The sequence below is a fragment of the Cajanus cajan genome, chromosome 7 (assembly GCF_000230855.2).
Source record: "Cajanus cajan strain Asha chromosome 7, NIPB_CcT2T_4, whole genome shotgun sequence".
NCBI lineage: Eukaryota > Viridiplantae > Streptophyta > Magnoliopsida > Fabales > Fabaceae > Cajanus > Cajanus cajan.
The window spans coordinates 28,412,665-28,430,256 of record NC_138523.1 but is presented as its reverse complement, the minus strand read 5'-3'; the positions used below and the strand labels follow the sequence as shown (position 1 = coordinate 28,430,256).

The following is a 17,592-nucleotide window of genomic DNA, read 5'->3' as shown; positions in this document are numbered from 1 at the left end:
AGCCTTGTTAAGTCTTCAAGTCTTTCTCGGTTCGGCCCCACGGTGGGCGCCAAAATGTACCTGTCTGAAGGGCACACTAGTAATCTTCTCGTATTTGGTGGGTCGAACGAGAATTCCGATCGAATACTCCGGTGAGGGGGGAGGTACCTGCAAAAGGCACTCCGACGCTCAAGTCAGGACAAAGCACAAGTATCGATAGTAATTAATGAACAGTGACGTTACCTCGTGACATGAACTATTTATACTGACATTTATAGGCCCGAATTCCCATGGGCCCTGCAACAGGATTACCGGATTAGGTAATACGCCTCTAATCGGCTTATTGGTATGATTAACTCTTAATCCCTAATTAGGGGGAGTCCTTAACTCTTCATTAGTGGAGATCTGGATCTATGGATCATGTGGTGGCTAATCGGCCACCTGGTTCGGCCACTCGGGTGCCAATTGGGTGTCGACTATCAGGTGGTCGAGTGACCGAGCCAGGCGGCCGAATAACCCTACTAGTACAATTTTCTTTCGGTATTCTATCACTCTTTAATTATTCCTCTTTGATTCTTCTCTTTCCTTTTCTTTCTAGATTTCTTCTGTCGAACAATCAATTATTCCTCTTTGATTCTTCTCTTAATTTTTCTTTCTAGATTTCTTCTCTGGAACAATCAAGACACTTGTCAATTCATCTTTATTGTATTTTTAAACCCTAACTTTTGCACTATTAACCTCAGCATGTTTTAAATCCTAATTTTTCACCTATCTTCAATATTGCATACGTAAATACTAGATTATAAATTATTTGAGAGCATTGTTTCCAAAGGTATGACCTATTAATTTTAGGATGAGTTATCAATTAGAAATAATATTTTTTTGTTATTATTGTTATGGAATTGTACTTTGCAGTTCTTTAAATATGCTTTCAAAAGTACTTTATGAAAATGTCTTCCAGAAAGTAATTTTTTGAAAGTATATTTTTTTCCTTCCCAAAAATACTTTCCAAAAATATATTTTTACTCTTTCAATTTGAGAATAAGTGCTAAAACAAGCTTTCAAGAAAAAAAAAAAAAAAAAGCCAGAAGAGTAAAAATATACTTTTGGAAGTATATATTTTGTCTTCTAAAACTTTTTTTTCAAAAGTATAATTTTTGTTTTCAAGAAATAAATTTTTAGAAGTATAATTTTTTCTATACTAGAAAATACTATTCAGAAAAGGGTATTTTGTAAATAAAAAATAAATAAAGGATAAAGAGGTGTATTATTAATGGATTGAGGTGTATATAACAAAAGCCTCATCATGATTAGCAAATGGAGCCCAAGGTTGCCACCCACAAAAGACATTGGGTCGTAATATTCACCCATTTCTATGATTCAAGTCAAATAGTAACTTTTGATCAGTTTCATGACAACAATTTTGTCCCATTAAACAGTGACTTAGAAACTACTTTCATGTCAATGAAGACCGCATTAATGCTCTGAAAATCTTGAGGACCAAAATAGAGGTATGATTATCCATGATTCTATCCCTTGAGTGCAAATAGCATGCAAAACCATGACTCTTGAACTAAATCTGCATATTTCTTGGGAATTAATCTACCATTCAGAATACCCCAGTACACATGCTTGGAAGTTGGAGCATCCAAATAATATGTACCTCTTAAATCATTTCTCGACATAAAATTCGTAGGACAAGCCACTTCAAGTGAAAAAGATTTGTATCAAACAATGGAGATTCACGAGTTTGCAATCTTTCATTCAAATTAATGGATAACATTCCTATTTCTGTGAGCACCTGAATTCTAAGTGTAAACCTAATAGTACAGATCAACTCACAAATTCCCACCAAAAAGGGGACCCTCCCAACAACAGGAAAAAGGGTGCAACTTACCCAAAGTGCCATGTTGCACATGTTGTGGGTTACCAAAGGTTTCCTATGTCTTCATCGCCAAAGGTTTCCTATGTCTTCATCATCTTCGATGCCTAAATAGTAGACACCGATTAATGTAAGCCTGCAAATAGAAAATTGGAAGAAAAGTTGAGCTTCAGGTTCCATGAGGGAGTTTAAAATATTTAGCTATGAACAACCAAGCTTGCAAGAATAATCGTAGAATATTTCAGATACCAGAAGGAAAATCATCCATTTTATTTTCCTGTTGTCTGGAATGATTTATAATTTTATAAGACATGTAGATAACCGTAATTTATTTCTTGTATCAAGGAAATCATAAAATCTAAGAAACGGGAAGATCCAATAATCCAGTAAAATAAAAACACGGATGCATATATTTCTTGTTTTGATTAATTACAAAATGCTATCTTCTTGTTCCACTATATATGTAACATGCTTAAAACCATAGCACATTTTAAAAATTAGGGATCAAATTAATACAAAGTTTTCAAATGCATTGTATTAGGCAAAAGAGAATTCAAGGTTTTCGGCTCTTTTTTTTTTTTTCCCACAAATCAAGGGAGCTCCATGAGGAGGGAGAGAGGTAAAGGAATTGGAAAAGAAAGCAAAACACCATGTAGGATTTCAACATGCACACAGTTGTTAATATTCCACACCCCTACCCCAACTGAGCTATTTCACAAGGACCAAAATTTTCATTTAAAAAAAATGCATGACTTTAGCGACATACATGAGCCCCCATTTGTGTTCGAGAATAACCAATTAAAGACTCCAAGGTGTGCCATGGGACAACAAAGATTTATGTATTGTATGCATTGTGAGGTCAATCAAGGAGTACTTCAGGTTTCTAAATATACTTCTACGGCCATAAATAATAGTCAGTAACATGCTGTATAGGAATAATAGAGTGGAGCTGTCAATGGCTCCTGAGATTCCAATTTGGCCAATGCAGCCACAATAATGGCCAAAATAGCTGGCAATTGTGGCCAAAATAGCGGTCAATATAGTGGGTTTTCACAAACTATAGCAGCATTACCATTGTTACCCCTGAAACAACATTGTTTAGGGCTTTTTTGAGTAAAATTGTGATTTTCTCCCTTTTTGTAATGCGTTTTTTGCTTCAGAAACATAATAGGATTTGAATCCCTTCTTCTTGACAATTCCACAAAAGGATACCTCTTTTTCAACCTCTGTTCCTTCACACTTTGCAGGATTTTTTTCTTGTGTTCCGTTCTTTCTCCTTCCTTTAAACTTCGCAATTTACATTCTACTAATTTTATCTAATTTATTATGTTCATTTTCTATTAATTTTACCATCATCTTACATCTTTTTTTACTTTATTTCTATGTTCTTACTGCTCCTAGTTTGAAGGTGATTGTGTTTGTGCATGGATTGTGACTTATTATTTATCATGAATTTCTTTATTATTATTTATTTATTTGTAATTTTGCTTTTGAGTAATCATATGTATAGTAATTATTATTCGGTTTGTATTATCATATTCAAAATAGCGTTCATCTTGCTTCCTGCTATGGCATTTTCATAGTTGGGCGCTAGCTACACACCACTACCGAAGATTGATAACTAAGTATAACACATAAATCAGATTTCTTCATCCAGATTTAAATGAAGATATTTCCTTTCAAGCAAATCCAGCTTATACTTTGTGATAGGATTTAGGAATTTATAAAGTTAGTTATACTTATAGAGTATAATTACAGAATTAGTTAGGTCAGGTGGTTAGAGTAGGAAGGCAAGGGATAGAAGGGAAATGGATTTGGATGTGTTAGCATTTGGGAACCGAACTTTAGCTTTGTCACAGAAAGGGGAAAATGTTAATTAAGAGAAAAACTTTGGAGGAAAATTCTAAACTCGTTATTGTCATTCAACTTCAAGAGAAACATTATTTATCTTCATTTCATTATTTACCTACGATATCCACAATTCAGGGAGAAATCTCCTAAAGGCTTACGTGGGGCTGACAATTCTAAGAATGGGCTAATTGGGCCCAATAAAGATCGGGGCAACACAATCCTCTCTAATATTGGGCCTATTGCATTTGGCCCAATGTCGAAAAGGCGTGTACTGGACCTAGCACCCCGTTCACACATGAGCGATGACCAAATTGGAAAAGGAGGAGAATCTCATAATCAAGGTAGAGAATAGGGTATACAACGATCGTGTCTAGGCATCACACAGTTGGAAACAAAGACCTCTTCTAACTCTTAAGAGACACAACATGAAGATGCAAAAGCTGAGTCGCCTTTGGAGAGATGATGGAAGAGCACAAGGGTCCAATCACTAGAGCAATGGCTAGAAGACTACTTGAAGATTTGACTGCTTCAGAGCTTAGTGGGCCTAATGGGCTTGGTGGGCCTAGGGTGCTTTTCACTTGGACTTTACTTGAATGACCACCACTTTATTGCATATTAGTAGTGTAGGAATTTACATTGTTTTGGTCTTTTATTATGAACCCTAGATTAGGATTTTTGGGCTTCATGGGTCTTTGGGCTTTTGATACCCAATATTGGGCTCATTTTCATTCTTGTAATTTTCTCCTTCCAATGTATTTGATTGGCCATTGTATTTAGGCCATTAGAATAGGACTATTGAGGGATTACTTAGTTCATTAGGCTAAACTAGATTTAATTTAGAAGGCATTTAAGTTGAATTTGGGTCACATGGATGGCGCCACTTGTGGCTGACCATGTGCTTATCCAAATCAACTCTAAATGCTTCCTAAATCAAATTAAGATGCATGAGGGCACCTAGGTTCACGGCATTGCACATGGGATGAAGATTTGAATTCAAATTTCAAATTTGAATTTAAATCTTGGCGCCACATGTGGTGTTTGAATCTTGGCACCAATTGCTTCCCTAGCCGAGCCTATATATGCATGATCTCTCTTATCTTGTATTCACTTTTGATTGAATGAGAATTCTGAATTTTGCTTCATCCAAATTCTCTCCAAGAGTCACCGAAATCTCACTGGCCTTAGTTCTAGGAAATCCTCCATTCCTAAACTTGAAAGTGAGCTTTCATTTGAATCTTTAGCTTGGATGCTTCCATCCTTAGCTTAGGAATTCTTCTACCGATCCAATCATCTTCTTCAACCATTTGAACCGTGGCAAGCTCAAGGAAAAGATCTTCACATCGGAGGAGGTCAAAAGGAGCAAGAGCACTTCACTTACTCCAACCTATTCCATCAAGAAAATAGCCATACACCTATCTGAATCGTTTGTAGCTAAAACGCAACCGACGGTCATCCAATCATGCACAAAAGATGATTCACAGGGGCTGAATAGCATTGATCAATGTTTTCTCCCAAATTCCAAACCTGGAGCCTGTGGGGATTGGGACACTTCCAGCAATGATGTGCTTAGAAAACATGTAAAACACACCATTCACTCTCTAAGTAACTCCATCTTTGATTGTAATATCAAAAATTGCAATAGAGTATTCTGGTTGAAACACAACATGGCAGAGGCCAAAAAACTATGGGAGATCGGAAAAATAATCGGTCTGGCATATAACCATGACGAGGGGCAGATCACTGAGAAACTTGTGAATTTAGAAGAGAGAGATCAGCAGGAGAGGTTAAAATTAATTAACCAATCTCAGAAGGGAAATGAAGATGGTGATTAATGAAGATCTTATCTTTCAATGTCAAGGGGCTAGGTGGTAACATTAAATGGCGTCATGTACGAAGATTGGTAGTCAAGGAGAATATTCATTTCTTATGCATGCAGGAGACTAAAAAAGCAGAAATCACATGAAAATTATGCCACTTGTTATGGGGAGAAGGAGATTTTGAATGGAGGATGGTACCTACTATCAACTCAGGAGGTGGATTACTATGCATTGGAGAAAAGAAAAATTCAAGATAAACTCACATTTTGAAGGGACTGGCTATTTGGGTTTGGAAGGGGAATGGAAATATAATGGAAAGAGGGTGGTCATAGTTAATATATACACACCTTGTGAAAGATCTCAAAAGGCATGTCTATGGAGAAAGCTGATTGAAAAAAAGGAGAGTAGTACTACAAATTTATGGTGTCTAGCTAGGGATTTTAATTGCGTGAGAAATGCAAGGGAACGACTTAGTCTAAATGTGGGAACTATGGCTCTTCAAATATCAGGGAGTTCAATAACTTCATATCAAAGGCCTAATCTGGACGGTGTACACTTTAAAAGTATCTCTACAACTCAAAATGAAAGGCTTATCGCTTAGTTTAAAGAGGAGATTAAGAAAGCAATGTGGGATTGTGGTAGTTCCAAGAGTCCTGGGCCAGATGGCTTCAATTATGAAAGGGGATATCATTCATTTTGTTAACGAATTTCATGCTAACAGTAAGCTTCCTTGGGGTTCCAATTCTACATTCATTACTCTTATTTCCAAGAAGGAAGACCCATAACATTTGGGTGACTTCAAACCTATTTCTTTGGTGGGGTGTATGTATAAGATTTTGTCCATGATTCTAGCTAATAGATTGAAAATCGTGTTACCATGTGTTATAGATGAGAGACAAAGCACATTCTTAGAAGGGAGGAATCTGCTGCATAGTGTACTAGTGGTTAATGAGGCTATTGACGAAGCAAAAAGGGAGAAACAAGGCAGTATCTTCTTTAAGGTGGATTATGAGAAGGCGTATGACTCGGTTAACTAGAATTACCTCCTTTATATGCTCCAACGCTTGGGATTCAGTCACAAATGGGTAGATTGGATAAGTGAATGTTTGAAAACAGCCCATGTATTATTGCTTGTTAATGGAAGTCCAACTAATGAATTTAGCCTAAAAAGAGACCTAAGGCAGGGAGACCCTCTGGCACCATTCCTTTTTAACATTGTTGCCGAAGGGCTAGCAGGTATGATGAGGGAGGCAGAGAAAAAAAGTTTGTTCAGAGGCCTGAAGGTGGGTAAAAACAAAATTGACGTTAGTATAGTCTAATATACAAATGATACCATGTTCTTGGGTGAAGCTTGTCTTGAGAATGTTACAGTAATAAAAAGCATGTTGCGGTGCTTTGAGATTGTATTAGGGTTAAAGGTCAATTTTTGTAAATGTAATTTTGGAGCGGTTGGCATGGAACCATCCATAATGAAGAGTTATGCCCACCTGTTGAATTGTAAACTTCTACATTTCCCTTTCTTTTATCTTGGCTTGCCTATAGGAGCGAATCCAAGGAGGGCGGAGACATGGAACCCCATCCTTCAAAAACTTAAAAAGTTGTCCTTATGGAAGAGTAAAACGCTCTCTATGGCGAGAAGGGTGTGCTTGATCAATTTTGCTCTTGCTTCTCTACCCCTCTTCTACCTATCTTTCTTCAAAATGCCAAAGAAGGTGGCTAGGCAAATAAAGTCCATACAGAGGTGGGGTCCAAAGAGAGTCATCAGAAGATTCCTTGGATTAAGTGGGACAAGATTACTCAACCAAAGGCACAAGGTGGATTAGGTGTAAAAAATATCACTATGTTTAACACAGCCCTGTTGGCAAAATGGAGATGGAACCTTTTCCATCAACCAAACACCTTGTGAGGACAAGTGTTACATTCAAGGTACAGAGGAGGTAGCAACATGTCTCTACATAATGCCTCTGACAAAGATTCTATTTGGTGGCCTGACCTCCTAAAGGTTTGTGGAAGTGAGATAGAGGATAGCTGGTTTGATAAGTTAGTGAGCTGGAAAATTGGAGATGGGACAAGGGTTAAATTTTGGGAGGATAAATGGGCTGGAGCAGAAAATCTGGCAACAACATATCCGAGGCTCTACCTAAATTCAGAACAAAAACATGACACAATTGTTGATATGGGGTGCTGGTCAGAAGCTGGTTAGGTATGGCATTTCAAATGGCGTAGGAATTGGTTCGAATGAGAGCTAGCTTAGGAACAGGCTATCTTACATACAATTAAGAGTATCACTTTCTGCAAAGACCTATAAGACTCATGGGTATGGAAGCTTGATTCCTCTGGCTCGTTTACAGTCAGGTCAACTTATAAAGCTATTCACGTAGAAGTCTTTGGGTCCACTAAAGCCATAGCTCTTAAAAAAATTTGGAATACTTTAGCTCCCCCCAAAGTTCAGATTTTTATGTGGAGGTTGCTGCAAGGGGGACTACCAATAGTTGATAATTTGGTAAAAAGAAATGTCATCTTAGGTTCTAAAGAGATGTTATGTGCCTTTTGCAAAGTAGAACCTAAAAGCTCTTCACATATTTTTTGCACATGTCCTCTAGTATATAAGGTATGGACACAATAGCTCAGTTGGCTAAACTACCCCTCTCCCCTACCACAGTCATTAGAACAACATTTTGGCTTCATTCCAGCTCCATTATTGTCCAAGTCAGAAGTGGAAACCTGGCGCATAATATGGAGTATGACTATGTGGACCCTGTGGAGGCACAAATATCTATGTGTGTTTGAACATGGAGGCTTTGATCTAGACAAAATTATCAAGGACATTCTCTTTACCTCTTGGTCGTGACAGTCAAGTTTTAAGAAGAATTCTCAATTTACATTCTCACAATGGTGTAGCAACCTTGGTCTTTGCATTTGTCCTAGGGTATGAAGGAGGAGGTTTTATGGTGTTGGCAAACAAATTTATGTGTTCAATTTATGTTTTCTATGTCTTCTCCTGTTGTAAATGGGTTTATGGTACCCCTTGTACCAAATTAATAATTTCTTTTGCTGTTCAAAAAAAAGGGAGATGAAGAATCAAGAATTGCATAGAAGTCTTAGAAAAGATTACTTGTGAAGTGAACAAGGAGTTCAGCTGCAATCCTTGGAAAAATATAAAATATATCAAGATGTTGGATGGCATCAATGAGATTAAACTGATGTTGGGGAAATGGACAAAGAAACATGGCCTTGAGATGGGAGAAAGGGGAGACCAAGAGGTGTCAGTCACACAATTAGGAGCCACTCAAAGGGAATAAGAATTTGGGGGGAAATGCAACAGCCGTGATTCTGAAGAATTGAGTGTGGGCAGTGCCAATCAAAGGCAAGGTGGAACTACCATGTTCTAATGGTAAAAATGCACATTGGTAGATGGTAAAAGCAAAAAAGTTCTTAGAGAACTATAAATGAAAGCAGCAGAGAATATACAATTGGCTTTCATTAGCTTGGACAACACACTAGTTGTCTGGTTTCAGTTTCCTAGAATTTGGGCTTAGGGCTAAACGCAACCTCACAAAAGCCGACTTGTAAGGTGAGAGCTGCCCAAACTTTATAAGGATTACATTGGCCATATTTCTAGTCAATCTTAGAACTAGACATCTGGTGCATGGACAAATGCAAGTAACCCAATAACAACACTCCCTCACACTTAGAATAAACATCTAAGATGTTGACAAATGCAAGTCTCCCAATAACAAATCTAGCATAAGCTTTAGAATTTGAGCTTAGGGCTTAACAAACCTTCAAAAAACTATCCAAACCTTGTAAGGAATACATTGGTCATATCTCCAATCGATGTGAGAACTCAACACAATTCTTGCCTAAGAAGACAAAAAGTCTCCCAAGACTTTTGGAAGCAAAGATAGTGGTTTAAGGAGTGTAGTTTAGGATCAGTGCAGGGTGATTTGCGCCCGCCCAAGGGTTTGGTGAAGGATTATTTTAAAAAATTGGTGTTGGAAGCAAGTGGCCGAGTAGGCCAAACATTAGCTTGTTGGTTACTTCCTAAGGTTTGAGATAAGATCCATACCAAGCGACTTAAGTCATCAATCTGGCCAAGAACCTCAAGAAGGGGTTGTGCTGTGGGACAACAAAAAGTATCAACACGGTGGATGAAGAGTTATTAGCTACATGCAAATATTGTTAGGTCAGGTCCCCAATTCCAAGTCCTAGTCTCAAGCTTTTGGCATCAATTGGGAAAGGGAATCATAACCAAATGCAAAAAGTGTTCCATTATGACACATCATCAAGAATGCACCAGATCATGGATTACTTCATGAAGACAAAGACAATGCCAAGATTGTTTTTTACTCTGATGCTGATTGGGTAAGATCACCATTAGATAGGAGGTCCACCTTGAATACTACATATTGGAGGGAACTTAATCTCATGGAGAAGCAAGAAGCTAAACACCATTGTTAGATCTAGTGTTAAAGTTGGTATCATGCTATGGCAGTAGCTGCATGCAAGATAACACAGCTTAGGCAACTTCTCCAACAACTAAAATTTGGAAACATTCAAGATACTAGACATTGATTGTGACTTTGTGCAAATAGGTCCTATCAGGTGAAATCATCACTGGCTCTGTTAGATCTAGTGACCAATTGGCAGATATATTCACCAAATCTCTCAAGGGACCTGAGTTGATGACATGCGTAACAAGCTCAACTCATATGACATATATGCTCCAGCTTGAGGGGGAGTGTTAAATATATGATTTGATTTTATATGATTCCTTTGTAATTAAGGAAACTTGTATAGCGGAGATTAGGGATCCTACTCATTATTACTTGCTATCTTTTATTTCCTTATTTTGTATCCTTATTCATTATAAATAGAGGATTACATGTGTGGTAATACACACACATTTTCTCAGCATTTCTACATTTGTTTTTGCTTATCACTCTATTCTCAAATTTTGTTCTTGGTTCATAACATACAACGAATTTATTAACAATAGAGATTGGTTGATTCTTCAATGAGAATAAGATATACAATCTAGATGAAGTGAAATGATTATCTGAATTGGGAAAAGCCATTTTATTAGGTAGACAAGAGGCAAGTACAACCAAGATAGGATATCTATTTCTGCAAAACATAAAAACTACAAGTTGGATGATGCCAATCAACAAAAAACACAATACAATTACTATAATGCATGAAAGATAGGAGGATGACACTCCCATGAAATATGTTGTAAATAATAGAGATAATTTTAGGTCAAAATATGTTAGAGTATCATGTAATATTTATTTCCCTATTACTATTATTTCCTTATTTATGTTTTAGGAATAATCTTTACCCTATAGAAAGAGAGATAAGTGAATGTACACTACACACAATTAATATAAAGTTTTTTCTCTTCCAACTTTCTCTTTCAACTAAATAGAAGTATGATCTTTTTAATTTAATCTGGTAAAAAGAATATAATGGATCAGAGTTGTATCGATTCACATTTAAGTTTGTAGAAATTACTTTTGCAAAAGCAAGTTAATAACTAATAATATCACAATTAATTATTTTAGAAGAATGAGATTCTATTAATATGTAAAAAACTCATAATCATTTTTTTCCTTAAAAGAAAATCTTTTTAACTTGCATTATTGCATTTGGTATGTTCTATATTTTTCAAATTAGGAGGACAAAATACTTTGAAGATTTATTTAGGTCAAATAATGTAAGTAGACAAGGAAACCAAGTATTCTGATACGTAAGCTTATATGTATGATGACACAAATCAATTATAACGACAAAACTTAATATCACTGAATCAACACCACTTATTAGAATTTTACTCATTTACATCAACACTGGAGACCAAAAGAATTATGGAGGAAAATAATATGGTAGGAGAGGGACTAGCCAAGAAATTTTAATTACAGGGTCTAAGAGTCTCTAAAACCATTGCAGCTAAAATGGTTAATTTCCTAATGAGATGAACACTAATCTACTGAAGAACAATGTGGATTGTATGTTTCAGGAGGATTACAAAATTTTTGTAGAACACTAGAGGATTTGACCGAATGTCTAATTCTTCAAACTTGGAATTGTAGAATATTATTCTTTCTGCAGCAAGATTTCTAATGCAAGGCCTTAATTAGAAAAAGAAATATATACAATGTTAAGGAGTAAGACATACAAGCCAACAGATAGTAGATAAGCATGTTCTATTGTAAGGGTGTGACAAACCTGAAGATAGTAACAATAAGAACTATTAAGTACAAAGCAAGTTTGGCTATCCGAAGCTTCTTCTCAGCATTGATTACCCTAAACACTTCAGTAACATCAATAAGATGCTCTCTTTTCACATACCTGAAGCATTGAAATGGAATGATCGTGACAAAAGAACATAAAACAAGTTTAAATGATAAGTCCTAAATGAAACTACAAAACAAGATAAATAAAACCTTAAACTCATTATACTCAAAATATCATCAGTCATTCTTATACAATATGTATATCACCCCCAAAATAATTCAACATTAATTTAGATGCATAACTGGAATATTTCTAAACATGAAACTAACCCAGACATGTTGCATTGATCAATGTTTTAAATCCCAGATAGTGGCGCAATGGCCTGCCCCAAAAACGCTATGGCAGGATAGTGAGATAATGGCTATTTTGAAAAAAAATTACATAGTAGTCAATCCCGGATAGCGGCGCGGAGCGGCCGACCCTAAAACTGGGATAGCGGGATGACGCGGAGCGGGATAACCGCTATTTAAATATTAATTTATATATATTAAATAATTAATAATATATATATAAAAGCTAAAAAAACAAAAATAATTAATAATATATATATATATAGAATCAGAAATTAAAAAAAATATGCTGCTGAAATAGAAATAGAATTTTCTGAAATTAAAAATAAAATTTTCTGAATTAAATTTAATCAGAAATTAAAAATAAAATTTGCTGAATTAAATTTAATCAGAAATTAAAAATAAAATTTTCTGAATTAAATTTAATCAGAAATTAAAAATAAATTTTTCTGAATTAAATTTAATTAGAAATTAAAAATTAAATTTGCTGAATTAAATTTAATCAGAATTTAAAAATAAAATTTGTTGAATTAAATTTAATCAGAATTTAAAAATAAATTTTGTTCAATTAAATTAAATCAGAAATTAAAAAAAAATCAGTTGAAATAATTTAATAAATAATTAAAAAAAAATATGTTGCATGTTGCATAAAAGGCATCCTCGAAGGAGAATAGAAGGAGAATAGAAGACAAACGCGCGTCGGAGCTTTCGGCCACGTCGGAGCTGCGTCGGACCTGGAGGCGCGTCGGAGTCCAAGGTGCGTCGGAGCTGGAGGCGCGTCGGCGATGGAGGTGCGTCGGAGCCGGAGTTCGTCAGAGCTGCACGCTGCACGCACGATAGCCAGAGAAGAAGAAAGGGAGAGACGAAAGGAGGGGTTTGGTTTGGACGAGTCTGAAATCGCGAGAGGGAAAGGGAGGATTAGGGCAAAAAAACCCCATTGAAAAGACCGACTTACCCTTAATGAAGGGTAAGTCTGAAATCGCACCGCGATTCCGCGATTTGGGCCGCTCCGCTCCGCCTCCGACGCGGCCGCTCCAGCCGCTACACAAATCCACTCCGCTCCAGCAGCCAGATTGCGGGGTGAGGCTGCTCCGCTCCGGAGCGCCGCGATAGCGGCCGCTCCGGCTGCTATTGACTACTATGAAAAATTATATTGTTTGTTTAGGTTAAACACATTATTTAGTCCTATACATGATGCAGATTCTAAATTTGATCCTTATACATGAAAACTTATGAAATTGGTCCCTATACATTATCGGTTTGGTCCCTAATGTCATAACACCGTTTATAATGATCCTAAATTGACAGTGAACCCTGTATGTATTCTTAATTTGGTCCCTATACTAAAACATTTTGAAGGACCAAATTAAGAATGTGCTACATGTATAGGGACCAGATTAAAAAAGCGTTACATGTTTAGGGATCAAATTAAGAATGCGCAAGGTAATGGTAAACACAACAAGGACCAAATTGGTAATGTTTGCACATATAGGGACTGATTTAACAAATTTTTACATATAGGGACCTAATTGAGAATTCATGACACTCATTGAGACTACATTATGTATTTAACCTATAGCTTATATAATGCATACAATATAATATAAATTCTCAAAAATGTTAAAAATTACTGAAGATTAACAACACTCATAATTACCAATAAAAAGTCATAGCTGCCTTAAACAAAACATAAAAGTAAAAAATACCAACAAAAGTCAAATACAACAACTTAACACAAGTCGTCTTCTTTATAATATTCACTACTATTACATTAGTATATTTCATTTTTTGAAATAGAAATCCCAGAAATACTCCCCTGAAAAATCCCTAATGTCTCTGTTCAAAAGGCTCTTTTGGAATCAACAAATAGTGTCTCTATTGCCACTATTCAGCCTGCTACAACTGCTATGCTAAACTGCTTTGCTATGGCAGCCCTTATATCAGGCAGGGGTTGCACCACAATGCTGCTATAGCAGCACTATAGCATGCTATTTGAAACCTTGGCATGGATCAAGGCATCATGCATTCATTTCACCTTGCAATACTAACAAATAAGGTTCACTTCACTGCATTATTTCATACAGATTCTAAACAAAAATTGTAGATGACACAGCCAGAAAAATTCTAAACAAAAACTGTCCAAAATTTCTGAATTTGTGTTGTCCATCTCCCAATTCACAACTCCCAACCTGAGACTGAACCTTGAACCTAATCTACCTTGGTAACTAATCCCAGAGAAGAAACAACTCTCATAAGATTCTTCCACAAAAATATATGGTATGAGACATAAACCACTTCAACAAGGCAAAGCATTTGTCCAAGAGAGATGAAATAAAAAATAAAAATCTACACTTTGACAGTGACACGAACAATATTGTGTAGATACAGAAGATCCTCAAACTTAAACAGATTTGGATCTCCTCATTATTGCCCTTCAGAAGGGAAGAAGACATGTACAAAACAATCAATTTCTAATTGTTATGCATGCCAATCTATCACAAGTATTTACCACAGCTGTCAATAAGAGGATAAGGTGGAAATTCCTAAAATTATTTTGCAGGCTATGGGACATTTCTAATGGAGAGCTTGTGATTGATAGCTCTTCAAGAAAACCTTTGAAGGGATATTGTTCAACTGACAGGAAGATAGAAGTGAGGAGTAAATGAACTTTCACAGTCCAGTACAAGTCAGATTGCAGCAATGGCATAGAGAAGTTCAAGTCTAGATTGTTAGTTCAAACCCCAAGGGTTTACACAAACCTATGGCCAGACTATGAAGAAGCATTTTCCCCAATTGAAAATTGTGCAACTTTTAAAAGAAAAAAAAAGTAGCCAAGAAAAGTTGCTCTAGTACTTTTTCGGAAGATAAAAATAATAGTTCCTAAACAAAAGTTTTATCATAAAATCCTTTGTTTTAAGAAGAATATACTACAGGTTGCTATGGGAGAGGGTGAATAAGAGGAGATTAAGATCATGTCAAATGAGTGGAGAAGTAATTTATTGGCATTTAATTGTTTTCTTGATTTTACAAAAAACCTCTCTTAGTTGCATGCTAACATATTCAAATTGACAAGAAGGGTATGAAGAATATTTTAAAAGATTTTTTTCAAATTAAAATGTAAAATGTAAACTAGTAGATTAAAAAACCAAATAAGTAAACAATAAACACCAATGTAGCCACACAGAGAGTTTAAAGAATTCCATCTACTTTGTCACAACGAATATTCAACACCTTATATGACAAAAAGGGAGGTGGGCAAAATAAATTATCAGAGTGAATGCAGCTTCAATCAAAACCTCCAGATTCAAACCGTAATAGAGTGCAATTTTCCATTTACACAAAAGTCAGAATAAACACACAACTATTATCATATCTCATCATATAAGTACTCTACCCCCTTGATTCCCCAGCAAATTAGACCTGTGCAAGAATCTATCTAGAAAAAAACACACACACACACACACACACATATATATAAATATAAAAGTTCCCCAATAGGTGGTTTGTTTTCAGTTTAGACAAATGCTTCAAAAGTAAAAGTCTTATGCTAAAATAAATTGTATATAAGCTCTCCCATCTAATTTCTTCAAAATTTGAGGCCATGTGTTGATTTTAACTTTCAAAAGAAGTTCAATTCATTTTCCCTTATCTTTTTCTTTTCTCTTATAAGTACTTATGGGGAGTTTATAGATCCATAACATTATTTTTAGGTTCAATCACCCTTTTGGTCACTTTAGTTTCATAAATTTTACCTTTCAGTCCTTATTATTAAAAAGGTTCCATTCTAGTTCTTGTTTTTTGATCCGTATGAATTACAATGATAGCAATAGAATTCAAACTTAAGACCTTGTCCATACTACTCCTCCACCACTAGGCCGACCCTTGTGGTTCCCATTTTAGTTCCCTTATTATACATACCACTTTTCTTTCCTTTTAGTCCCTATCATCTATTGTTATAGGGACTAAAAAGTAAAGTTTATCAAACTATAGAAATTAAAAGAAAAGAAAAAGACAAAACTCAAGTACGGTTCCTTAGGTGCAATTGGTGATGTTCTCCAATTAGAGTTAAGATTTTACTTTGATATTATACACTTGCATTTAATACAGGTCTCATTAATATGTATATTTACACACCCAACAAGGTAATGCTCCAACTTTGATTGGAGAACAGCACTAACTACATATAAGGAACTGAACTTAAGTTTTGTCCAAAAAGAAAATGGTACTTATAGGACTAAAATAGAATATTTTTAATCATAAGAATAAAGAGGTAAAGTTCATGAAACTATAAAAAGCAAAAGATAATTAAACCTTATTTTCAGCACACAGACAACATCTGCAACAAATTTACAAATCCAAATATCCCACCAAACACTAACAACACATTGTTCACTATCCTTTCATTTGGCCAAAAAACAAAAAGAGAAAAAAGAAGTTGACTCACAGCATGACATGGTAGCAAGTAACAGGCACTGTGAGCAAAAACATGAACCAGTGGCCAGTGAAGAGGCAAAGAGCACACAACGCTCCCTGCCCAACGAACTCGGGAAGGACGAAGTAGTTTATCCGTGACGCAGCGTCAAAAGGGTTGATGTAATCAGATTCCAAATCAGACAGAATCAAAACCTTAAACCCCCAACAACAACAATTAATTAAAAATCATATTTTTCGACATTTGTAAAGAAAATGAAAGGAAAATTCAAGACCTGGTAGAAAGTTGAGGCGAGAAGAGCAATGTTGGCAGGGAAACAAATGAGGAGCCAGAAGAGGAGATTCCAACCCATTTACAGAGAAGAGAGGGTGAAAAGTGAAAACAAAAGTAGGGTTTGTGAAGTGTGACCGTTGGGACCGAACCGATCCAAAATTCAAAAGTCCGAATTGTTAGAAAAGAGTGTGGGCGAGTTGGAGAACATGAATCCTTTCACAGATTCTATGTTCTATTGAAAAAGTAAGAGTAAAGTTGCATGCATCCCACACTGTCGCATGTGGTGTAACCGTGGTAGAAATGGTGCAACATTACTCCGTGGTATGGTAACATGTATTCGAGAGATTAACATATTGTACAATTTGTACTCAAATAAAAGAGGAAAAAATTTAATGAAAAGAAACAAATTTTAATTAAGGAATTGCTACGGTACTCTCAAAGATCGAGGAGTTTCAATACATTTTTTTATTAAATTTATAAAAAATTAAAAAAAATAATTTAATTATAAAATAAATAATCTAAATTATACTTATAAAATAAAAAGTAAGATAAAATTATAGAGATTAAAATTATAAGATTTTAATAATATTATAAAATATTAAAAAAAAAGAAAAAAATTAATAAATAGTTGAAATAAAAAATTATTAAAATTACAATATAGAAATTCAAAAATTTAAGACAAAAAAAGACAAAAAATATACTTAAAAATTATTAAAATTAAAATATAGAAATTCAAAAATTTTAAGTAAAAGATAAAAATATACTTAAAAA

General features: G+C 35.3%; 1 protein-coding gene across 1 annotated transcript; it reads right to left on the bottom strand.

Annotated features, from left to right (window-relative positions):
• Nucleotides 1-1,685: 1,685 nt before the first annotated feature.
• LOC109792934 (protein cornichon homolog 1) lies at nucleotides 1,686-17,143 on the bottom strand. Its single transcript, XM_020352385.3, has 4 exons — nucleotides 16,823-17,143; nucleotides 16,561-16,742; nucleotides 11,758-11,880; nucleotides 1,686-1,997 (listed from the first exon to the last, which is right to left on the bottom strand). Exons 1-4 carry the CDS (start codon nucleotides 16,898-16,900, stop codon nucleotides 1,928-1,930), a joined length of 453 nt encoding a protein of 150 aa, XP_020207974.1. The 5' UTR covers nucleotides 16,901-17,143; the 3' UTR covers nucleotides 1,686-1,927.
• Between the last annotated feature and the right edge of the window lie 449 nt (nucleotides 17,144-17,592).